Source organism: Hippoglossus stenolepis, chromosome 8 (genome assembly GCF_022539355.2).
Source record: "Hippoglossus stenolepis isolate QCI-W04-F060 chromosome 8, HSTE1.2, whole genome shotgun sequence".
Lineage (NCBI taxonomy): Eukaryota > Metazoa > Chordata > Actinopteri > Pleuronectiformes > Pleuronectidae > Hippoglossus > Hippoglossus stenolepis.
The window spans coordinates 17,466,483-17,491,302 of record NC_061490.1 but is presented as its reverse complement, the minus strand read 5'-3'; the positions used below and the strand labels follow the sequence as shown (position 1 = coordinate 17,491,302).

The window sequence follows — 24,820 nt, the reverse complement described above, 5'->3', positions numbered from 1 at the left end:
TGGAGGGGGGGAAACAGGCTGCAAACTTCAGGTCAAATAATATTTTATTTACAGTTCTATCAGGTGGAAGTAGAAAACATCACATGGATCATACGTCCTCTTGAAACTGTAGTTCATTCAGGACTAATCAAACATTTTCATATAACCTTCATTTAATACAGGTGAATAGCAGTGAAATCGCAATAGTGATACCCTCTCTCTCCCTCTCTCTTCATCCCGCTCCTCCTCTTCTTCAGCCCCCCTCCTCCCATGTCTCCTGTGGTCTATGTCCTTTGCTCTATTTTTAGCCGGCTGGTGGAGGAACCCTATATTTTTAGTAACGATATCAATACTCTGCAGCACACTCTGACCTCAGGGCATGAGCACAGGAGGAGAGGGGTGTGTGTGTGACAATGAGAGACAGAAACAGAGGAGGGATGGAGCTGGAGGAAGAAGAGGCAGTGGTGAAGATGAGGGATGATATCATGTCACAGTGACAGTGAGTGATGGTTTGCACACACCCACACACACACACACACACAACACACACACACACACACACACACACACACACACACACACACACACACACACACACACACACACACACACGCACACACACACAGCTCCGATCAGTGGGCATTAGAGGTCCAGCTCGCACAAAGTCATATAATGTCAAGGTTGGAGTAAAGGTTGTTGTGTGGAGTTGAAATGAGACGTCAAAAACAGATTTATATCATATTGAAAAATACATGAAGAAAAAAACGAATAGGATTCATAGTTTTCAGAAGAAAATGTTTCTAACTGTTTTATTTTCTTTAAAGATGAAGAAAATTAAGTGTGAAATGCATCAGTTTGATTTTATTCAACTATTGTGTGTTACAGAGATTATTAATAAGTCTCATCTGCCATCATAAAAGATATGTCTCGAAATGTCCTCCTCACAGAAACTCATAAAAACATCTGGACATGATTAGTAAAAATGATCTACACAAAGAACATCTGGATGTTCATCCAGATGTTTGGCAGTAAAAATTCACTTTTACATTATTTTTTATTTATTTATTAATTATTTTTTATAGTTATTGTAGCTTAAATCTTTCAAACTATATCGCAGCACAAACTGAGTTTATCTGTGTTTGTCCTCTGCAGCCCTTTCAGTGTGTCCCTGTCTTGTGAACCATGATAGAGAATATTAAGTATACGTGTAAAACAGATCATAATATTGATGAAATACAACAAGACGAGACACTTGTTTTAACACAAGACAGCGGGGGTATTTCAGAGAGATAACAGCAACCACAATAAATTCTACACTTTACACAGGACGAGAGGAAACAACACAGTAAAGCATTTACAGTGCGGCACTGACACAGAAGACAAACAGAGGAGGAAGAGAGAGAGAGAGAGAGACAGAGATGAAGGGCAGATAAAGAGGAGGGGAGGGAGGTGGAGAGGGAGATTGTTAGTTGATGAGATTTTAAAGTGAAGGTCAACTTGTTATAACTCAGATCTCTATGGGGATATTAGTCCCATCATGATGCTGGAGGGGAGGGAGGGAGGGAGGGAGGAGCAGAAGGGAGGGAGGACGACGGGAAAGAAGGAGGAGGAGGAGACGGGAGGGAGAGTGTGATGCCTGAGAGGTGGTTTTGCTGCTTCGACAACTACAGCACCCCAGTAAATAGAGGGGTCAGCATCTTCTGTGTGTGTGTGTGTGTGTGTGTGTGTGTGTGTGTGTGTGTGTGTGTGTGTGTGTGTGTGTGTGTACATTGCTGCGATTGCACTTGTGAGTATGTGTGAAAAGTGAGCGTGACAAAGAGGCGTGTGGTGAAGACAAAGCTGATGCATGTTTGTTTCTCAGCGGCTTCACACAAACATCACAGAAGGAAACACCTCGCCGTCCTCGTTTCATGACTTTCTTTTCCCACGGGACTTTATTTCAACGTTCTTTTTTCCAGCACGTAAAAACAGAAATTAACTCAACCAACAAATATACATAAATGATCTATTGCTTATCTATCATTGATTGAAATATCTACTGTAAATGTCATGTTGTTACGTAAGTGTGTCAAACAAAGGTAAGGCGAAGAGATGGACCGCTCTCACCAGTTACAGGCGCATGGACATCAGCACTTAAAACAAAAAAAAAGGAGGATTCTTCTCCCGGGGATGAGAAATTGCTAAATGGATCTTTTTGCCTTCACAGAAAAAAAAAGTCATAGAGAAGCAGATTTGTGTGTGAAATGACCGTCTGCTTTGTGAGATAAGAGCGCTGTAATGGGATTATTAAACTGTACGTTTGCTGCCACCTGCCCCGCTCAGATAGGGTTTAATGACACTGCTGCTATTATTTTTCCATGTATTGAACAGTCCCGGCGAGTCTCACTTTTAATTACTCCCTAATCAATGCTGCGGGTGTCATTACACAGCAAAAAGCCTCATGCTCTACACCACTAAAATACACAAGTATATGTACCTGTGCAAACTGACAATCCTCCTGTTTTAGTTGCGTGCAGAGGCATTTTTTTCCAAATAAGCAAAAAATATTTCAGTGCAAATGTAAGGTTTCAAAAGGAGGTCATATACTGTCATTTGCAAGGCCTAATTCCATACTTTGCAGAGGAGTAATAGGAGAAAAACACGAGGAAAAACTAATCTGTGAAGAAAAAAATGGTGCAGCAATGTGAGGACCGCCTCCTGGCCGCGTGTGACTGAGCTGCAGGGCAGCGCTGTATCCTACATTAACCGTCACATCGTGCCCGCTGAGCTGTTTCACTGTCTCACTGGGTCACAGGAGGTCGCTGGTGTGACGTTAACCGAGAGGTCCAGCCGGGGCCACAGGATCCTGACTGAGCACTTCCACGGGAGGCCATTGTTGCCCATGCAGCTCGCATCGCAGATATTGAGATATTGAAAGGGGTTCGGATGCCGAGCTACTGTGCCGTGTTAAACTGGAGCAGACCTCTTAGGAAAACTCCTGCTTATGAAATGAAAAATGATAAAAAATGGACAGACTTGTTTTGCCCGCTACCTGGAGTTGAACCATGTCTTTGTTTGGCTTCTACAACACAAGATGATGGTCATCAAAACAGTGGTAAATGTTGAAAATAAATAGGTTGTCTATCTTTCTTGGATAATCTATTCCTAGTAGTTCATTCTACAAACAGTGCATGCATACAGGTGAAGTACAGTATGTGCTCATACTACAGTCACACTACAGCCGTCTGATATCAAGTTAATGGACGTCTTACAAAAACAGAAACTCTAAAATGGGAATCTATAATAATTGCATATCTCTGCATATTCTGAGACTATCTAGATGAAATACATACATCGAATAGAGTGCATGGATACAAAGGTGTCTTGGCAGTTTTATGTAAACGTCAGAATCTGAATATGAGAGGAGTTTCAATGTCTCTGTTATAAAACTACTATTAATAAGGGGATTACATTTAAAAGGGGTGTGGGAGCTATTTTCAAACAGCGGTGAGAGGCGAGGGGGCAAATTCTGGGTTGAGGAAGGAGAAGCCTTCGAAGTCTTCCTGGTTGATGGCCTCCATTATGTCCGGGTCGGAGGGAGTGAGCACCGACGGAGCTGCAGTGAAGAACTTGTCGAAGTTTTCACCTTTTTTCCCGCCCTGATGAAGAAAAGAAAAAAAAGAAGGCATGTGCATAAAAGATTAAGAGAGAGATACGTGCAGGATTAAAACTGATCGTATCCACATTAAACTTCCTCCTGAAAAAGTCACAAAATAAATAATGTGAGGAATCCCCCCCCCCCTCCCCCCATTCCCCTGTGAGGAGCCGTCTACCTCACCGACTGTCGGCAGAAAGCTGCTCACGTCTCTTCTCCTGCTCCTTTACAGAATAAGACAGTGGCTCTGCTGGATGGTATGAATCTCATTTAGCTAATGGGCCTGGCCTCTAACCCCAGAGCACACTCAGCTCAATCAAGGCACACCTCACCACTGGCCAGCGGAGGCCAGAGACCGGTGTGTGGCAGGCTAATGATGACACACATTTGCATATGGAAGGAGAAGGAAGGACCTCAAGGTCAGAGGGGCCTGTCTGTTGTGACTGGACTGTCTGTGCCCGAGCGCTCAGAGCCCGTCTCCAGGAACCGGCAGAGGTGATGAAAGAGAGAAAAGAAAGAGGGAGGGAGAGAGGGGTTGTTAGAACAGAGAGGAGAGGAGAGGAGGGGGTGAAATGGCCAGCACAAAGTGGAGGGCTGAGAAAAGAACCACACAGAGACGGAGAGATAGAGGGAGACAGATGGAAAGAAGTGACAGCTTCAATTCTCTAATTCCCCTTCTCAACACTAAGGGAGTTCAAGGGCCGGGTCGGAGCCAGAGTCTGATCTCAGACCAGTTCTTTGTTTTTTTCGACAGCCAAAGAACTGGCTCTTGGCCAGAGAAACTGGTTCGAGAGGAAATAACTGCTTACATCGGGAGCTGGGGACAGGATTATTATGCTCAAAAAGACCATCCAGAACATTATCACCACAATTTAGAAAAAAAGCAGAGCTCACATCATGTGTATTCTGCAAAGAAGAATGAATCATTTTAACTATGTGGATGCCAAACGAAGCAGTGGAGGTCCGTGGAGAAGTAGAGACATAATGGCCTGTAACTAGACTGTGTAAAGCAAAAGTTTGCAACTTTAAAACAACTCAGAACGAGAACCTGTTTCACCTTGACAAGAGGTATAGAAAGAACGAAAGAACGAAAGAACGAAAGAACGAAAGAACGAAAGAACGAAAGAATGAAAGGACGAAAGAAAGAGAGGGATTTGTGGAGTCCATCTGTTAAACTGACAGTTCTGGGTTTGAAGGGCGGCGGGATCTCCAGTCTCTCCAGACGGTCCCAGTCAATCCAGCGGAAGAACGGATGCTCCCTAATCTCTCTCTCAGCGTCCTCTCCTCCGCCCAGACGCTTCGCAGGGTGCTTTGTCAGGAGCTGGAGGAGGGAAGGAGGGAAGGAGGGAAGGAGGGAAGGAGGGAAAAATGAGAGAAGAGAAAAGAACAGCATGACTATAATCAGGGCCTATACATTTGCTTTGCTTTATTTATTCTGATATGTGATTTTTCTTTTTATGTCAATGCACATTTATCTTGATTGTGAGTGCACCATGAATGGAGGCAGAGTTGATGTAACAGCTGCTGCAGCTATAGCATCTCATTCAAGGGAGTGGTATCAGTCTCCCGTCAAGAAAGCTAAATAAGCACATTCCCTAAAATGAGAAATTTAAGTTTTTTTCATATCTTATTTCCTCATTATTTAAATGTATTCTAAAATGCGTTGTTGGTTCATAACATTTTTCTGATTTACACATAGAATGATCTTAATTATCTGTGAGCGAATGGGTGTATGACTCACTCCCTTGCAGATGGCAACAGCTTCACGGGTGAGAGTCTTGGGGTACGACAAGCTCTGCTCCATGATGGACTGAAACAGCTCCTCCTCATCAATACCATCAAACGGGGGCTAGAAGGAAAAGAGAGAGAGAGAGTAGCCATGAGGATCTGAGCAAATATATTGAAATGTAAGTTCTTTGGAAAGTGATTACAAAGGACCGGGGGCTTAAGCTTAAGCGCGCACATGGGTGTATGATAGGATTAAGCCAAACTGTTACCTGTCCTGCCAGCATTTCATACAGCAGCACCCCAAAAGACCACCAGTCCACGGCTTTATCATAGGGCTGGTATGCCACAATCTGGAGAGAATGGAGAGAATAAAAGAGGAAAGGAGATGAAGAAGCAGGACGACGGCGCAGAGTTGAAGAAGTGAAAGGAAGACGGGGAGAGTTAGAGAAAGCCGAGTTGTAGCAGTCGGCTGCTCGGAGGATAAACAGCCGGTGTGAAAAGCCGAGCGAGAGGAAAAAGAGAAAGTGCGGCATTAGGGAGGGTAAATATATGAATGAGCTTAGAAATAATCAACACATGACTTTGGATTTGTGCGTTTGCCTGCTTGTGTGTGTGTACGTGCACATGTGTGCTTGTTTTTTTGTTTGTTTGTTTCCCTGCTGTGTGTGTGTGTGTGTGTGTGTGTGTGTGTGTGTGTGTGTGTGTGTGTGTGTGTGTGTGTGTGTGTGTGTGTGTGTGTGTGTGTGTGTGTGTGTGTGCGTGCAATCCCCAGCCCCTGGGGAAATATATTGTATCTCTTCCAAAATGGCAGATGCAGAAGAATCAATGGGTGTTTACATAAGAGAGTCAATACCCAGGGGTTCCATTGCGAGGTTTACAATATCAAAGACGTGAGCCACATCCTCTCTTCCTCTCTTCACTGGATCTGTCTACTACCAGTCCACAAATCAAACAGGCTGGATATCTGCTTCACACACTCGCTGCATTAATGTGTGTGTGTGACGGCTTCACACAGAAACACACACACAGATATTTCACAGGATTTGTAACATAAACATCCAGCATGCAGATATTTAACATATCAAAAGCGTGTCAAGCAAAGTCACCTCCACTGTTTATTGCATTTCAGAGGAGATGCTATTTGCCATTGACATTTATTATACCGGGTTGAGATAGGTCACTCGCTCTGAACTCCGTGAGCGAGTGTATGAACATTAAAGGATGGATTGAAAAGAAGAGATAGGTTCACATATGGTAAATGGATTGTATTTGTATCGCACTCGAAGCAATTTACAGTACAAGTCACATTCACCCATACGGCACGACTATATGCTGCACTTTTCTTTCCCCCATCACACATTCACACACTGCAGGCACAGCCAACAGGGGCATGTTGAGGTTCAGTGTCATGCACGAGGACAATGGGCGGAGGGGGGAAGCGGGGATCGAACCGCCGACCTTTGGTCAATGAAAAACCAGCTCTGACTCCTCCTGAGGCACAGCCGCAGTGTATGAACACTGAAACAAGTTTTGATGCTACAAAATGCACAAGATAGTTTCTGGTGTTTGTGATGCATTGTCCGTTTTCTTTGTAAAAATACATGACAAACTTTGGCCAAAGCTAATATGAGGCATCAGGGGTCTGAGTTACAGGAGTTAAAGTCTTGTTAATTAAAAATTCCCTTTTTTGTCTCACTATCCCTCCGCTGCACAGACACACAGCCAGGGGGAACACAGAGAGGGATGTTTGAAATCTTGCACCACGATGGTTGCTTTAATGATAAATCCATTTCACACATCTGAGACCTCATATAAGCTTCAAATAAACTTTAGACATTGTTTGGAACATGCACTCTTGCTCTCCACACATTGTTAAGTATGATCTTTTGTAGGCTTGTATGAACCGGAGGAATGTTTACAGCAAACAAAACCCGTCTCAATAAACATAACTTTTGTTTTAAGACAGACTTGAAGAAGAAGATTTACAGAGAAAAGGGATAACGTGGTAATACAGTGTTTCTGAAGGACAGTTATGATTTATGTAATGTCCACAAGCACACACACACAGACACACACACACCACCACTAACTGAATTATGGGGAGTAAATTATTCAAAAATGCTGACAAGGTCAGGCAGGACGGAGCAGACGAGAGGAGCTGCAGCAGCGACGCGACATATAGTCTCACTTCGCTGCAAACACAGGTCAGGCAAACAACGAGGGGTGAAACACGGGGAAATGAGGGAGCGGCGGCGGACTGTGGGCAGAGGGCAGGTGTCAGTGTACCTCGGGGGCGATGTAATCAGGGGTGCCGCAGAAGGTGCGAGTGGTGTCGCCCTCGAACATGCCCTCCCTGCACATCCCAAAGTCGGCTATCTTTATGTGGCCCTCGCTGTCAAGCAGCACATTATCCAGCTTCAGATCCCTGGGAGAGAAGCAAGATTGATCGCACAGGTATGAATCATTTTGATAGATAACACCTTTACAACAGTCATTAGCCAGAAAAGACATGATAAATCTGTGTCAGGGCGGCGACGGCAGCACCAAACCGTGGCCGCGCGGCTCTGTACCTGTAGATGATGCCTTTGCTGTGGAGGTAGAAGAGGCCCACCGCTATCTCTGCTGCATAGAACCTGCAGGGAGAGGAGAGAGGGGAGATGAGGGTGGAGGGGTGGTGGTGGGGGGGAGACGCTCACTACTGGTTGCTTTATGTTTTCAGTTAATTCAAAAGAGGATGATGACAAGAGGAGAGGAGAGAGGGAGTGGAGCTGGAGAGGGTGATGAAAGGGACAGTAACCAAAGAGATGAAAGATGGGGGGGAAAAGATGAAGAAAGGGAGCTGGAAATGAGCATCAGAGCAAGAATTAGTTTTAGATGATTGATCAAAGATTATTGATTAGATGAACAGCCAGGGGGAGGGAGAATGTAGATGAACAGATGAGATTGGTGGGAGGAGAAAGTCGGGAGGAAAGAGATGAGGGCCGGTACTTGAGTTGATGACTTTTTATGAATCGAGGAGAATAATGAACAAAGCCGGGGGACGAGTGTGTGCGCAGAGGAACAGAGAGTTTTATGAAAAAGGCAGGAAATGAGACGCTGTAGATGAGGACTGTGATTAAAGGTACAGAAGAAAAGAGCTTTTTAAACTACATACGCTGCATGAGGCTCTTTGAACTTGCCAACTATCTGAATGTGGAACATCAGGTCTCCTCCGTTGACATATTCCATCACATAATACAGGCGGTCCTGCAGAAATGACACACACACACACACACACATTCACACACACTCCATACATAATGACCTCTTGTCCAAATTAAAAAGCAATCTGTTAAAACCCCTCCGCAAGGACCGAGGACCTTGTTAAAGAAAGCAAGCTAATTATTTCATTTATTAATCGAAATTCTCATCCAACCTGGACTGAAACAACTCCTGGGAGAAGTACGCAGACCAAATGTCAGACAGGTTTATGGACAATTTAATGAAAGTTATGTGGTTCATTTGAGACCGACCCTTTACACCTTCTACACACACACACGCAGATGCACACACACACACACCTCACTCTGGAAGGCGCAGTAGAGCGATGTGAGGAAGTGAGGGCGAGAGGAGAGCGCCAGGACCCTCCGCTCCACCAGGGCGCTCTCCGTGTCCTCGTCCTGGAAGAGAACGTCTTTCTTCAACACTTTGACTGCGAACAGACGCTCGCTGCCTCTCTCCTCCGCCAGCAGCACCTGAGCAGAAAAAGAGAGGAAAGGAGGATAAGTTACTGTAACAACAAAGCATCATACCGGTTTTAAGAGGGGCTACTGTAGAGTCTTTCAACTGCTGAGATCCATAAATAAACAAAAAGTTTATTTATAGACACTGCACAAGCTGAGAAGAAGATGACAAGTGCAGATGCTAAAAAACATCAACAGAGAATCATTGCTTTGACATAAAAGGTGGAGCAGCAAGAAGGTTTCTGGTTTGAATCCCTGCCTTTCTGTTTCTATGTTCTCTGTTTGGCCGGGTCTCCTTCCAGCTTCCTCCCACAGACCAAAGACATGCAGACTGGGTTTAGGCCAATCGGAGACTCTAATGTGACTGAAGCTGTGAATGTGAGAGTGAATGGTTGTTTGTCTCTGCAGCAGCATATGGTTGATGGATGGATGGAGTGTTCAGTATTCAATAACAGTGTTCAATGTGGATGCATCTCTCATTCAAGCTTCTTTTCTCCCTCTGGATAAAGTTGACCATGTTATAATGCAAACTATTAGTACTGTTGTAATAAAGTGATTTTGTGCTTTTGATGCACATTTGCAATATTTTTCCAATAGATTAAATGACATGCTAAGCAATTGCCCACTGTTGATTAATGTATGCATATGAAAATTATACATTTATGTCACTTTAAGTTATTGTTTAAGGGTATAAGTGTATTTAAAATCCCGTTGGTTGATTGATACTTTGTCCCGGGTATTTGTTATCATCAAACAACTGAATGTAATGTTGCCCTAAGATTTCAAGACAGGTTAATATAATAAATGAATAAGTGAGGCAGCTCTCATGTTGTTTGTCAGATATTAAAACTATATATTTAGTGGCTGTTTTCTCCTGTGAAACTGGCTGCCAGCGTGGTGCTCCGAGAGCTAATGGCGCTCTGATTTTCCACACTGTGAACCACATGGCCTCGGGTTTAGTGGGTCAGATATAGTCAAGAGCACTGGAAAGTGCTGATACAGTACTGTGTGAAATGGTCTGGTTGATTGTGTGCCGTGATGGTCGCTGGCTGCCGGAGATAAAGGATCTCATCGCTCCTTCAAACTGTGGTGAACAGGACAGAAAATTACACAGCTTCATTCGTCAGAAATCAATATGGCTGCACGAAGGTGAGGGAGGTTGCGTGTGTATGTCCTCTGTGTGAGCGCATGTGTGTGTGTGAGAGAGAGAGAGAGTGTGAATGTGTGTGTGCAGGGATATTGATGAACTGCCAGTCCCGGAGAGGAATCCCGCCACCCTCTGTCTGCTCTGCCCTTCTCTGTGGTTTCTAAACTAAGTCACACAAAAGCAGGACTCTTTATATCTGTCCATCCGTCCAGTTGTCCATCCATCCGTCCATCGGTTCATCGATCCCTGGACTACACTCTGGACAGCTCTTCAGACAAACAGCCATTCACACTCGTATTCACACCTACGGTCGATTTAGAGTCTCCGATCAACCTCACATCAATCTACATGTGTTTGGACTGCGAGAGGAAGTCGGAGAAAACCCATGAAGACACTAGGAGAACATGCACACTCCACCAGAGAGGCCGCAGGGCAGGCCAGGATTGGAACCAAGAACCTTCATGTTGTGAAGCAACAGTGGTAATCACAGTAAAAACTAATAAATCATAGTTTTTACTATCTACATTTATGGTTGTTCTCTGGACGTGAAGTTTGTGAATTTCAGTAAAAAACTGAAAACCTGAGTTGTTCTAAAACTTTGGAGCAGTGTGGTCCTTTTGTCTCGTTCCTCCTCTTGATATCCAGTTTCCTCTCGGTCATCCTGTCCCTTTCTGCGGCACAGTGATGCTTCTCTCCATCTCTCCGTCTCTTTCTCACTTTCCCTCACTCAGCAGCCCCGGGGTCTGTCTCTCCTTTCTTGGGTCGTCTTCTTTTTTTTTCTCACACATCTTACGTAAGTCGAGTCTATTTCTCCTGTCCTCTGTAGACTCTCCTCTGACAGTTATGAAACAGCAGAGCGGGATTTCAGAGGAGGAAGAAGGACTCGGAACTCCACTCTCTCCCTCATTATGGCTCATCTACTGGGGAATTAAAGCGAAAATGGAGAGCAGAGGCTCCCTTGAAATAAAACACCTCCAGGAGTAGGAAGGCGGCCAGCCCGAGCTCACGACTGCTGACAGCTCAGAAGAAGCGAAGGGTTAAATGAATAATTTGGCAGTGGAAGGAGACAATGAGCATGTCAGTGAGAGAGGAGACTTTTTTCTGCTGAATGAAATGCAAACTGAAGGTCAAGTCCATCGATAGACGAAGTAATTTAAAGCCAAGAATAATCTTTGTTTTTTTCTGCATGGATGAATGACCTGTGATATCACTTAGTGCTGTTGGATCAGATCTGCTAATTGTGTGTGTGTGTGTGTGTGTGTGTGTGTGTGTGTTTACCTTGCCAAAGCTGCCTTTGCCCAGCACCATGAGGAAGTTAAAGTCGTGGATGCCCACTTTGACTATGCTGGGGAGGGGGGTGTGGACGGGTGGACAGGGCGAGACAGGGGTCGGGGACAGGGCCGTAGGGAAGGGTTCAGACAGCGGGGCAGGTACTGCTTGAGGCAGAGAGGGTGTTGAGGCATCCAGCTGAGGCTCCTATAGAGAATGATCCATAAAGGTTGAGAAGTGAATGACTGGATCCTGTCCGGCACAGAACACTACAGCACAGCATTAACACACATGGACACCAGACAAACTGAACCCCGTCCTACCCCTGGATTTAGATTACAGTCAGCCAGGACAATCCTGCACCCTGGTGGAGACACCGCGTAACGGAGGAAGGAGGCGACTCAATATAATTTATTATCTAATTACTTATCTACTACACCAGGCATAAATCTTCCATGTTTTCTTTCTCAGATAGAATTGTAAGTAGGGAGAAAGTTCAAAATCCTGACCCAGTGTGAGCAGTGGCATCTGTTTATTAGATGTAGGTAATTACAAGCTGATAAAGCTAAAACCAAGGCGTTAGGATAAATGCTCATTTACATGATACTAAATAAAGGGCTGCTCCACAGTTTACACGTTGTTAAATTGTGTTCACCTTGAGGATGATGCAGTGGTTTTACTGATGAGAGACACAGTGCGTCCTACCTGCAGGTCCGGGTCTGGCACAGGGATGTTGTAGTACTCTCCCTCATCCTGGGCCAGCAGTTTGAACCAGCCGCTGATGGGACGCCTGAAGATCTCACTCACCCCGAATGACAGCGCCCCCATGAAATCGTTCCTGGACGTGCGGTCCCAGTCCCAGACCTCCACAGAGAGTCGCCTGTCCCACTGGTGACCACGCACTGAGCTACACACACAAACAAACTTTCTTAGAAGCAACACAATGACGCACAAGGACACAGTAGGAATTAGTCTTAAATGTAGTGCTGGGATCTAACAAAGTCCATTTACATACTTACTGTACTTCAGTACATTTTCCATGTATCTGAGACTTAACTTTTGTAGATTTATTTACTCAAGTAGAAAAGTTAATGAGGTAATTTTGCTTGTGTACATTTTTCTCTTAATTTGTACTTTGACTACTTCCTCCACCACTGCTGATATGTTCATCTATATGACATTTTCAAGATTTCTAATGCTTCGAAAAAAAATAAATAATAACTTCAGTCTAATGAATTAAAACATATAGGAAACTGTGGATACAAGATAACATGCATGAATTCAGTGATCATAATCTGTACTTTATATTCTGAGTACTCTGCTTGTATATTCCATCCCCTTTCTTTATCTTTCAGGGTCATTTTGAACCCTGTAATCTCAGTTTCTGGAACATTTTATTTTAAAGTCCTAAAACCTTGTAACTTTTTCACCTTGGATCAAAGTAAACACTGACTCACAAAATGAAACTCTCATTCCAGACGGGATTGAGTGTGGAGCGAATGGTCTTGGTCTTTTGTTTGCTGTGGCTCTTTGGGTCCGGAATCAATTTCAGTTTAACATAGGGGTCTGACAGGCCATTAGGATCCATGGGCATCAGGTTACGAGCCTCCAGCACTGGAGAGAAAGCAGAGTAATGGGAAGTATAGACAGAGAAATCCTTCATTATACGTGTAATCTGGCTTTTTGTGGTGAAAACTTTAAAAAGGTTCTCTCACCTGTGACATAGACGTCCTCCTTGTCTCCTCTGACTGTCAGGTGGATTCTTCCTCTCTTCTCTGTGTGGTCCTCACCGCAGAGGCTGGGAACACTCGTCTCACATCGCCGATGGACGTTCATGTCACAACCTCAGCATATGAAGACACACAAAACACAAGTATAATAAAACACACTCGTATATAGTGTGCCCAAAACAGAGATCTGAGAGTTCAGTGTCTTACCCAAGGTCAGCGTACGGACTGCGGGAGCCAGGGATCGAACAAACGACCTTCTGGTTCAGTGGACAACCTACTGCCACCACACATCTCATTTCTGTCACAAGGATACTGGCGTCCACTAATCAGGTCGGTAGTTCAATCCCCAGCTACCCTAGTCTGCTTTCCCAAGTGTCTTTGGGCAAGATACAAGTGTATCTTAGAAATAGTGCTGAGTATAGTGCAGTATGTATGAATGTGTGTAGATGTGTGAATGTGACTAATACTGTAAAAAAGCACTTTGAGACAAGTAAACAAATACACATTTGTTTACTTGTCTGGAGTTAGATGAGTGGTTTAATACCAGTGTCATGTATCTTCTCTAATTAGTTTATAACCGACAGTCTGTTGTTTGGCTCAGCGTCACGACTGGAAACCTATTTGCCGACAAGCATCTCTAAAGCACACACTTTTACACACTGTATCTGTAAGAAAGAACAAATTGTAGTTTTTAAAGGGATTATATTGGAATATCTGGCGTCTCAACTGGTTGCCAGCCTCCTCATCTAATTCAGGACATGAATAAGCACATCCCCCAAAATATAGAACTACTCCTTTAAAATGATCTGATCTTTGTAAGGGAATGAGCTTTTTTCCAGCTGCAGGGAGGTGAATCCCAATAATGAACCTGTCTGTGCAGATTTGTATCCCCGTAGCATGATGAATGGAAGTACACAGACACAGATGTATTACACTTTTGGTATCTGATGAAACTCACAGGTGCATTTCATGCCCTGGTGTATGAGGCCGTACAGCAGCGAGCCGCAGTGGTCACAGAAGGTCGGACTGGAGTAGGTCTGGATCTTAAATGTGTGTTGACTCTTTAGGTCCTGAAATGCAACAGGAAAAAAAATATGCACTGAGGAACCTCACACACATATACACACTGATCATGGAGGAGACGCACACAAACACATTCACACATTTACACACATACATGCAGAGTATGATTAGTGGAGAGATGTAGAGTGGGGTATTTATGGACAAGCCAATTAGATTTCTCCACTGGGAGAGGACATATAAATGAGAGTGCATCTCGGCAAGGCTACGAGTGTGTGTGTGTGTGAGAGAGAGAGTGTGTGTATTCTGTGCACAGAGGGATGAATCATTTTTATCTCTCTTCAGCTCATCAGACCCCCCACCACCACCACCTCCCTCCGCCCCCTCCACCTCTCCCAAAGTGTTTTCTCTCCTCGGAGCCGCTATTTAAAAACACAGTCACCCTGTTTCTCGTCTTTTCCTTTCCCATTGTCATCCCACACACACACACACACAGATTCTCACTCCCTTTGACCTAATTTCTGAGGCAGTTTATTTAGCTGACAGGGAAAAAAAAGTTTGAAAAAAAGACAAATCTCCTTTAATTCCATAAAATGCCACAATGTTATTGTCCTCTCTTCACTTACCCTCTAATTCTCCCTCTGCGCATTCCCTCCCACCCTCAGCCCTACTCTCCCCCTACTCTCCCTACATCTCAGAGGCCTTGTGGGACGAGATGGTTACAGACGTCACAGTGGTGCGCAGGATGTATGGATAGACAGATGAGTCATGCACACAAGTTCCTGGCAACAAGTGTGCCGTTAAATGTGATGACGACAGGGCGATTCTTGAGTGAAATGGAACACAAGACGTGTGCGCCAACAAATCTGCTCACTTCTGGTCTGGGGGCCGCAACGGAGCCCGGACAAGTGAAGGTCACAAACTCGTGGCATCGTTTGTGCACCACAAAACTGCACACTAAAGAAGACACACAGAGAAGAAAAATATCCTCAAAAATCTATTTGTCACGCTGAAAAGATACAGGAGAGAAGATTAAATAGTGTAAAAGAAGAGAATAACAGCAGGTTTATCTCTACCTTGACACTGGAATCCCTGTTTGCCAATGCCCCTGAGTGAGAGAGACACATGTATTAAGACAGAAAGAAAAAAAACAATCTCCTCTGCTTCACTTTAAGATGAAATATTTTCCTTCTGAGACTCCGAGCCCGGAGAGTTTGGATAATGCTGCCAAGACTAGAGATAGTGCTGTTGCATTATTCCACGCTGCATTACGACCATCAGACATGGAGGCACAAGTCGAGAACAAACCCCGTCTCACTGCCGGCTGTGTGAGAGACGACCGACGAGGTCAACATACGTCACGATGTGTGAATTTTGGGTGTCTGTCCTTTCTGAGCCTCATTGACTAGGTCAAGTAGAGCAGTGTCAATAGTTGTGTCTCTCTACCCCCCCCCACACACACACAGAGACACACACACACACACACACACACACAGTTCTTCTGTTTCCAGAACTGCGGTGTTGGCCAGTTTCCAGTGTCTCCTTAGAGCTTTAATTGAATAATTAAAGTCATTGATTGGCTAAAGAGTCCACTCAGCGGCTTGCCTGCTGTGAATCAACTTTTGATTAGGAGGTTTAGAAAAGTCGGACAAACAAGACACAGCGGTGTGCTCCTCCACCGTCCCCCCGGAGAGGCCCAGGGGTCCATACAGGAAACTGACCATTATCACTGATCTACAATCAGCTCACCATCTGCCTGAGTAATAATTAAGGGATGGCGTAGCTGAGGGTAGTCTGATCCTCGATCAGCATTCAACACAAGTCTCTGGACTGCAGCACTGGAGTGCACGAGGCGAGTTCTGCTGTCGGACCAGCAGAGAGCATCAGAGAGCCAGGTACAGATCAGCTGAGACTGACAGTGTTGCTTCCTGGCTGGAAATCACAGGGAATTCAATGTAGTGAATCTCTGCATGTTAATGTGATGATGCTTTGAAGAAGCTCCTCAATTAAATAAAGAGTTGGCAAAAAGAACATCAGAATAAATGCATAAAATGGCCAGAATATTAAACAACATTATGCAATATGTAGTTTGAGTAACAAATTACTAACGATTGATTAAAAATGAAACTGTATATATGTATGTATTAAAAAACAAAACGGAAACAAAGGAAAATTTGACATGTCGCTGTAGGAACATCATAGTTGTAAGTTACACTTCAGTGTGGTATATCTCCCTGTTACACTGCCATGGTGTGTTGGGACACTTGTTCGCAACTCTTCTTATAGAATATTTAAAAATAATTTACGTTTGAATGTTTTAGCGGATATTGCTTGTTTTGAATATTGTCTTGTATGTTATCTCTCTTATTTGTGTTGCTTTCTCCTGTGTTGGTTTATTCCCATCTATTTTGTAAAGTACTTTGTAACCTTGTTTGGTTAAGTGCTACAGAAATACAGTAATTATAGTATTATTATCATTATTACTGATAATAATATGTTGTGCATCACTGTCTGCTCTTATTCACTGACTTTTCAGACTAGAACCAGTTTTAAGAAGTAACATTTTGTAAACAACAGGTTGTTGAGTCCATTCACATAAAATGCAACTAACACATCATGCAATGGCAGCTTGTTTTTATCTTTTCAAACTATTCCTCTCAACTGATACTGACGGAGCCCTACAACGCAAAAAAACATTTAACCCAATTGAGCAATAAGATATTTACATTTCTAAATTAGAATAATCGTTTTACAGTCTTTAATTACTCTGCTCATCCCTGCAGGCGCTTCAACGCCCAGGTTGCGAGCTGCTGCTGCTGCTGCTACTCTGACTTCCTGGGAGAAGGAAGTGAGTGTTCACCCTGAACGAACGGCCACGCAAAACCACCACAGCCAAGACAGCAGCCACTTGGAGAAATGTCCTGAAAGCTACCCAGAGGCTGCTGGCACATGCACGGCCCTGCTTCCAACATACACCCCCACCATATGTCCCAACACACAAACACACATATACACACACACACACACACCATGCTTGTCGGTATATAAGACTCTCTTTTTATGTGAATAAATACTCATATGCCTGCATGTTGGACATTAGAATAAGACCATGCATTACTCTACTGTACAGGAATTCAGTTTGAGACACTGTTACCTCACCTGATCTAGTGTTTCTATTTCTTGGCTTTGGATGAGGGTTTTTTCTCTGCCTCCCACTTCCTTTTCAAGGGAAATGTTGCAATTTCACATCATATTCATCTGAAAATACTTTTCAGATTACGAGTTCCGGGCAACATATATCATCAGTGTCCTATAAAAAACCATGCATCTCGAAAAATGTCAACTTTTTATGACCTAATTAAAACAGCACTACCCACAGCTTTATGACACTGCATTTTTAATATCTTCCAGTGGGATTTTAAATGATTTATGTCTATCACACTTTCCCAGAGCACAATATGGGAATCATTAGTCTTGTTTTGTGTTGTCACATTTACTAAAATAAGACTTAAAATAGTAACATCTCATCATTTGGTGCATTGATTTTGGCCATTCGTGCTTTGGTTTGTCTCTGAATTTATGGACGTGACTAAAATGGAAGGATTTCCCCTTTAAGATCTGGATACTTCCTCCACCAGCCCTGCCTCTGTGTGTGTGGGCATGTTGTTTGCTGTAACTGTATTTCCTAACTGAAATCTTGATTGTGCGTGAGCATATTAAGTTCCTGAAGTAATTCCTGTGTTGTGTGGGCGCCGGGAGTGTGGAGGGGAGGTCATGTGATCAGATGAGGTCAGTGTAGGCGAAAGAGAGAAAAAGTCATAAGGAGTAGTGGGATGTCTGAGGAGGCGGCTTATGAGCTGCCGGGGAGGTTTCTGTGCAAATGTGCTGCTGTGTGTGTGTGTGTGTCTGTGTTTGTGTTACCAGATGAAGTCGGTGCAGTGGCTGCAGAAGGTGGGCTGTTTGAAGAAGCGTGCCGTGAACTGGTGGTCTTTCACCTCCACAATCCTCTTGTGTTTGAGCGCTCCCTTCCTCTGGAACACGGGCACTCTGGGTGGAGGGGAGAGGGGCGAGGGCAAAGGGGAAGCACCGGGGGAGGTTGCTGATGTAGGGGAGGCCAGTGTCAACGGGGAGAGCGAGGGGGAAGGGGAGACCGGGGTAGACATGATGCCTGGAGAGTATGGGGAAAAAAAAAAAAAAGGAAAGGAGGAAGGGATAGGATGATGAGTGTCAGTAAGGAGGGTGTTGAGTGCAGGTGGAAGACCTTGGACATGGGGAGATGGAGGAGGGAAGGAAGCAAGGACAGGGAGGAGGAAGGATGGAGAGTTTGATGGGTCATGGTGGAGGCAGCAGTTTTGTTAATTGCACATGAGATTCAGGGTAGGAAGCAGCGAAGGAGGGATGTGATGGAGAGAAAGATGGAGAAAGAGTGAATGGGCCAGAAATGCAACAGGTATACGAGCGAAGAAGGAAAAGAGGAAACAGAGAGGTTAACCCATGTACAAAGACAAAACTCTCCTAAGAGACTCCGAGACACTGAACCATTAGAGTGTCCCACATACCGCATGTCCATATCTCCCTCCTACTGTGCCCCTTATATCTCCATCTCCCTGGCAACTATGGCTATATCACATCCCTACTCCCCCTTGTCGTCATGTCAACTGGACCTCCTTTTGCCATGTCAACAGCACCCCCACCACCTGCTCCAATCTCCTCTCTCAGCTTCCTGACTGCCCTTATTGGCAATTAGCCTCATTTTTGCAGAAAAAAAAGTTTGGACCAGGAGAATATGTATATAGGGGTTAGGTGATGTGCAAAAAAATGACAAATGCTAGCTGGGGAGATTGTGGTGCAAGAGTTGCACGCTGCTAAATGATAAATGAAACAGCAACGGAGATTTAATGAATAAATAAATAAGCCCAAAGCAAAAAAAACCCTGCGAGAAAAAGAAAGTGATGAAATGATGGTGTCTCAGCAAAGACGCAAGAGCGAATCAATCAAAAAGGGCGAAGGAAGAATGGTGGGAAAAATGGTGGAGTGCTTAAAAATAAGTTAAAATGAGGACAAGAAGAAAAAAATGGCTGTAAAAAATGTGTGCACAGACCCATGCAAGGAAAAGGACAAATACCTGAATCTGTGGACTGAAGGGCAGCTTTCTTCTCCTCCTCTCTATTCTCTTTGTCTGGTTCACCTCAAACAAAAGGCTAAAGTGTCACACCTGTAGCTGGTCACCTTAGAAAAAAAAGGGGAGAAAGATGGAGAGAAGAGACAGAAAAACCCAGCGAAGCGGTGCAGTGGAGAAGAGTCAGCCAAAATAAAAAAAAAGAAAGAATAAAGAAAAATGCGTAAAAAAAGAGACAGCAACAAACGTTCCGAGAGACTCTAGCTTTCTAGGAAACAAAAAGAGAAGAGTGAACTGGTATATATCCGTTAACCCAGAGGCAGGGTGAGGAGGAGGACGAGATAGAGAGGTGGTATTCTCTTTCCAAGATTGATTCTGTTTTTACTAAGAAGAGGACGAGAGATGGAGAGACAGAAGGAGAGATAGAGAGAGAGAGAGCGAGAGAGAGAGAGAGACACAGAGAGAAGGATAGAGAGAGAGAGAGGAGAAAGATTGAGGGGAATTCATTTTAAAATCTGGGTTACTTCTCTCAGAGGAGAGGGTGAGGGAGGTAGAGGAAGGAGGACAGATGAGACCGAAGCTGCCATTTTGCCACTACCAATAGCCTACAGTACAGACAAGCGAGCACCAACTGTCTCTCACTTCCTCTCGAGCCAGACGGCGAGTGGAAAAGGGGGGAGAGGAGATGAGGAGATGGGCGAAAAAGCAGCAGAGAGCTTCTCTTGTGGAGACTCCATGAAATGGCTGATTCAAAGTGGAAATAAACTGTTGCAAGTGGCAGAGGTTTGCAGCAGATCCAAGACGACTGAAGCGTGAGAGCGGGCCTGTGAAATAAACAGGCCTGTTGATCTATTTTGCAACAGTGCAGTTACAGGAAGCTCAGCGCGTTTAGAATTTGTTCTGAGATCAGAGCAAGCGGTGGCGCGATAACTCGGCTCCGCTGTGCACTGAAACCAGGTCAGCTCAGTCTGCTGGGACCTGTCGTTTGGAAGAGAGAGGGCCCGTTTGTCTGGCTATCGACCACGTACCGTCAAGGACACACACACACACACACACATGCATATATGCACACATACAAACACACTTAGGAGGAAGTAGATTTACATTCGTTCACATGAACCACAAACCAAGTCTAAAATTGAGTTTCACATTTACTGGATGAACCTGTTCACCTTCTTGCCCAGAGTCAGAAAAGAACCTTAACACCACTGTTAGTGTGTCTTTATACACATTTCAGACATGAACCACGGGGGAAGTCGGGAGAATTGGCTACAGAGTTTACCCAGAGTTTGCCTTTCACACATGCACAACGCAGCGGGAGGTTTTCTGCACAGACTCGTTCACAACAGCATCAAAAATCCTCCGCATTATTCAGGCGAGAGTTGGAGCAGCAGGAAGAGGCAGGAAGTGACTTATTAATTCCGCTGCGCAAATCACATGATTTTTCTTGACAACACACAGAAGCCAGTGTCGGCCCTTATCACCACAAACTTTCTTGACATCTCGTTTTTGCGTCTGTCGCTTGTTAGAATCGTCATCAGCCCCTCCACTTGCTCGCGGTGAATCCAGCGGGGGATCCCCTGCTGTGTTCACACATCAACTTCTCCTGGATTTCTACAGACTTTATACTCGGGAGCCAGGCAGAGAAAGTCTGCAGATATTCGGAGCCTCTCACTCAGACTTTTGCGCTCAGAAATGGACCTCCTCTACTGAGCTCAGAGCAGGTCTGAAAGCAGTTTAAGGTAAATATGTAGCTAGGGCTTGCAGCGGGTGAACTTAGCTTAGCATAAAGATTGTAAAAAAATCTTGGGGTAACAGCTAGTCTGCCTCTGAATGAAGGCTGAGTTGGAAAAGGGCTGTTGTCTCCAAGTCTTAGATCAATACAATATATATGTATCCAAACCTATTCACTTGCTTGCAGGGAGTCAGATAAGAAAATCTACACCTGTATGTCTACATGGTAAATATGGAGCTAGGGATGGTCCTAGAACAGGTTGGCTTAGAATTAAGTTTGTAAAGAATTTGTAATACAAACTAAATCATTTTAGTTGTTAGTTTATTTGATTTACTTGAGTTACTTGTATTAAAATGAATTAGTAACAACAGAAAGTAACTTTCACGGTACTTTTAAAGGTCTGTTTAATTTCTCTTATTAATGCACATGTGGCTATATCATCTTATCGTTGTGACACAGTGTGAGACAAGTGTCAGTTTTTATTTCTCAGTGTGTCCATGATCCCTATAATGAAGTAGTGGAACAGTAAAACACAACTGACATGTTTTAATAGGCCTCGTTATTTGAGCCTTAACAGGCTTTTAAATCAAGCACTAAAACTGCTTCGGCAGCGTGAAATGAAATACAAACAGTTTCTCAGATACAAACCAAGTGCTTCAGAAGATTAGAATGATTCATTTTTGATGTAGATAAAGTCCTCACACCAGCACATAGACTACAACTCATCACTGTGTCTTGACCTTGACCCTGACGAGGGGAAAATAATGTTTCCAGGAGAAAAATATTGCACTGCTCAGGCCATTGTGTTATGCTGATAGATTGTTTGATTCAGTCATTTGCAATACTTTAAAGTCGGGTGACGGCTGCATTTGTCTGCAGTTGTCCATTTAACAAGAGCCACAAGAAATGAATAACGAGCTGGTTTAAATTTTGGTAATTGTAATGACATTACTTAGTTCGAAAAAAGCAGGAACAATATTAGTTTCTGTCAAGTAAAATTACTTCTTATATTATTGCCCAACACTGTTCAAAAGTAACAAGATTCACAGTCGAACTCCCCGAACTCTCAAAAACACTTTACATCTTGTTTGTTTACCCTGCAACAAAAGTGTGAAAAAGTGCGACGCGCTGTTTTTTCAGGGGGTTATGAACCAGACTGTTTGTTGGTTGGGACCAGTTGCCAGGCAACCCACAGAGATTTGGGCTACTATTAATTAGTGAGCTCAAGAAGTGCTGGTAGGAGGATTTTTTCCTGTAACTTCAGAGAGAGCAAAGCTAGCGGTTTCCACCTGTCTCCAGTCTTTACACTAACTTTACTAGCATCTAGCTCCAGCTTTATATTTAATGAACAGACCACAAACTGCAGCCCACTGTACGGAGCCTATGGACTTGGGAGTTGGTGCAAGTCTTCTCATGTAGCTGTCGGCAAGAAAGCAAATGAGTATTGTGTGAAAAATGTCAAACTATTCTTTTAATCCTAAAACTCAGTGGATTCAGCTTTTTGTCCCAGAATAGGAGCAAGTATTACAACAATGTGAGAATTATAAATACTACACACACACACACACACACACAATTAATCACACTCCATGTGTGCACTTGGTCTGTGGACGACTGCAGAAGAGGAAAGCAGCAGGCGGGAGCAGGGATGCAGGCAGGCAGGGGAAGAAGAGGACGGAGGGGTGGATTGCAGTGGGACGGAGAGACTGAGAGAGGGTGCGAGGGGTTGAAGGTCTAATTAATGGAAATGTAGGTTATTAGTCTCCTGATGAGGACACTGGCAGAGAATTAATTAACAATTATAATTAGCAAGATTGTTAGAGAGCAAAATGGTGTCAGCCTACAAGATAAGAGTGAGCTAGCTGTGAGCTGCACAAATGTGTGTGTGTGTGTGTGTGTGTTTGACTGAGGCTGTCATCACTGTGCGCGTATCTTTATTTAAAAAAACGCTGTGTGAACATGCCCGATCTGACAATGATATATGTCATTTCAGCATTAGTCATGCAGCAGCAGGCTCTGATTGAAAATGATAGGGGGCTTCCCCCCTCACACAAACCTGCACTAGACCTCTCTCTCTCTATAGAATTCCCATTAGTCTTCATTTTATGGCCCATAAGACTCACACTCTTCATTGGTCTTATCTGGGATGAGTCATGTTTCTTGTTCTGTTGTCATAAATAAATGAAGAGGACATGCTCGCATACATGAGAGAAACCAAGGGAGAGGGGCAGGGGGGACGTATGAAAATATGAACCGTGGACCGTGCACTCCACAGTAATCGTCGCATTGGAAAACAAAGCACATAAATGTGTGATGAGTAAGCACTTGCGGTTGGAGAGTGTGCGTTTGCATGCCTATCAGTGTGTGCTTTACAGTATTTGATCCTGGGCCATAAAAGCGAGCTGGTGTGTGCGCCCAGTCATTGATACATAAAGGCTGTAAACCGAGAAGACACGCACACACACACACACACACACACACACACACACACACACACACACACACACATACACACAGTAGAATGAGAAACACACAGATGCCGTTTGGATGATTAAGAAAATGTAAAGTTAAAAAGGAGGAAATGCACTGATGATTCTCGACGAGAGAAAAATGAGGACTGATCAATGAAGGGAGACATCCTCAAAAACCACAACCCATCTCGTTGCTGTCTTTAATTGTTACAACACAGCACTGGAAGCTGTTGCTACCACTTCCAACCCCCCCCTTCTCTTTCTCTATCTCAGTGTACAGATGGCTATCTTATTATTTCTGACCATGGCTTAATGAAACAGAAAATTCTCCTCTGATGGAATCTTTTTTGGGGGTGCAATCAGCACTTCACCAATTACACGCATCCATTATCGTCTAACGAGTGCTCGCTCACATCAAGCGCCGGCTTCATCCCGGCCATGGAAGGCTGGCTGGCTGACTGGATGGCTTTCTCCTCCAATGAAATTAAGGTAAATTGACTTGCCTAACTGTTGTTTGTGGAATCAAGGGAGTAGTGGTGTCTGAGGTAATCATATCTGCCGGATAAATTTGTCTCTTCAGAACCAATTGGCTCTGTTTGCTTGCATTGCTTTCCTGTTGGGCTGCGCTCGTATTTGCTTTATTTATATATCTTTTTAATGAAGATTGGTCCGCTGTGTTTTTGGAAGAGAGCAGCAACCTCAAAGCCAGTCAGATGAGACATTTGGCAGCCGATTAGAGCCCCGTCAACATGGGCCTACAAGCTCACACAGCGCTGGAGCAAATAAGCCAAATTTACTTTACTGCTGACCTGCCTCTCGTTGCAACAACAAATAGCACTGGAACGGAACAGACAGGCAGGTGGAGCGAAAGAGAGTTGTGCAAAATGAATGGACCCTGTAGGATGAAGTCATGAATTTGGGTTTGTGGACAGTTCGCGCCACAAACATCAGAGGGAGTCGGAGGCCTGAGAATCTGAGGAATATGTGTAATATACTGTCAATATTTATACGTGATATGTTTGTGACTTTTAAGGCCCATTCTGGACTCATATTTGTGCTCTAATGTTTTCTAATGATGCGTGATCTTGGAAGTGCTTTTCTGTCTTATTGTTTGCCAATGATAGGCTACTTAATCTTTATCCTGTAAAGCACCTTGTAATTGTGTTTTGAAAGATGCTCTATAAATGAAGTGTATTATTATTATTATTATAATAATTACTATAGCTATTATCATTAATTACACTGGTGATGTGTCAGAAATAATGT

At 43.9% G+C, this 24,820-nt stretch overlaps 1 protein-coding gene across 1 annotated transcript; it reads right to left on the bottom strand.

The window, feature by feature from the left end:
- Nucleotides 1–197: 197 nt before the first annotated feature.
- Nucleotides 198–20,612, bottom strand: prkcg (protein kinase C, gamma). The gene is made up of 17 exons (XM_035162628.2): nucleotides 19,355–20,612; nucleotides 18,151–18,397; nucleotides 15,306–15,337; nucleotides 15,104–15,186; nucleotides 14,168–14,279; nucleotides 13,195–13,323; nucleotides 12,937–13,093; nucleotides 12,185–12,386; nucleotides 11,489–11,686; nucleotides 8,902–9,075; nucleotides 8,496–8,587; nucleotides 7,912–7,974; nucleotides 7,628–7,766; nucleotides 5,611–5,691; nucleotides 5,355–5,462; nucleotides 4,794–4,934; nucleotides 198–3,617 (listed from the first exon to the last, which is right to left on the bottom strand). The coding sequence occupies exons 2-17, from the start codon at nucleotides 18,390–18,392 to the stop codon at nucleotides 3,456–3,458; spliced, it is 2,115 nt and encodes a 704-aa protein (XP_035018519.1). The 5' UTR covers nucleotides 18,393–18,397; nucleotides 19,355–20,612; the 3' UTR covers nucleotides 198–3,455.
- Nucleotides 20,613–24,820: the final 4,208 nt, after the last annotated feature.

Bases quoted from the DNA above. Each gene is read 5' to 3' on its own strand.
- prkcg (XM_035162628.2), bottom strand. From the start codon at position 18,392: ATGTCTACCCCGGTCTCCCCTTCCCCCTCGCTCTCCCCGTTGACACTG. The intron at 15,187-15,305 runs GTAGAGATAAAC...TGTCTTCTTTAG, and splicing joins ACAGGGATTCCAGTGTCAAG to TGTGCAGTTTTGTGGTGCAC. The intron at 7,975-8,495 runs GTATGTAGTTTA...CTCTCCCTGCAG, and splicing joins TTCAAAGAGCCTCATGCAGC to GTTCTATGCAGCAGAGATAG.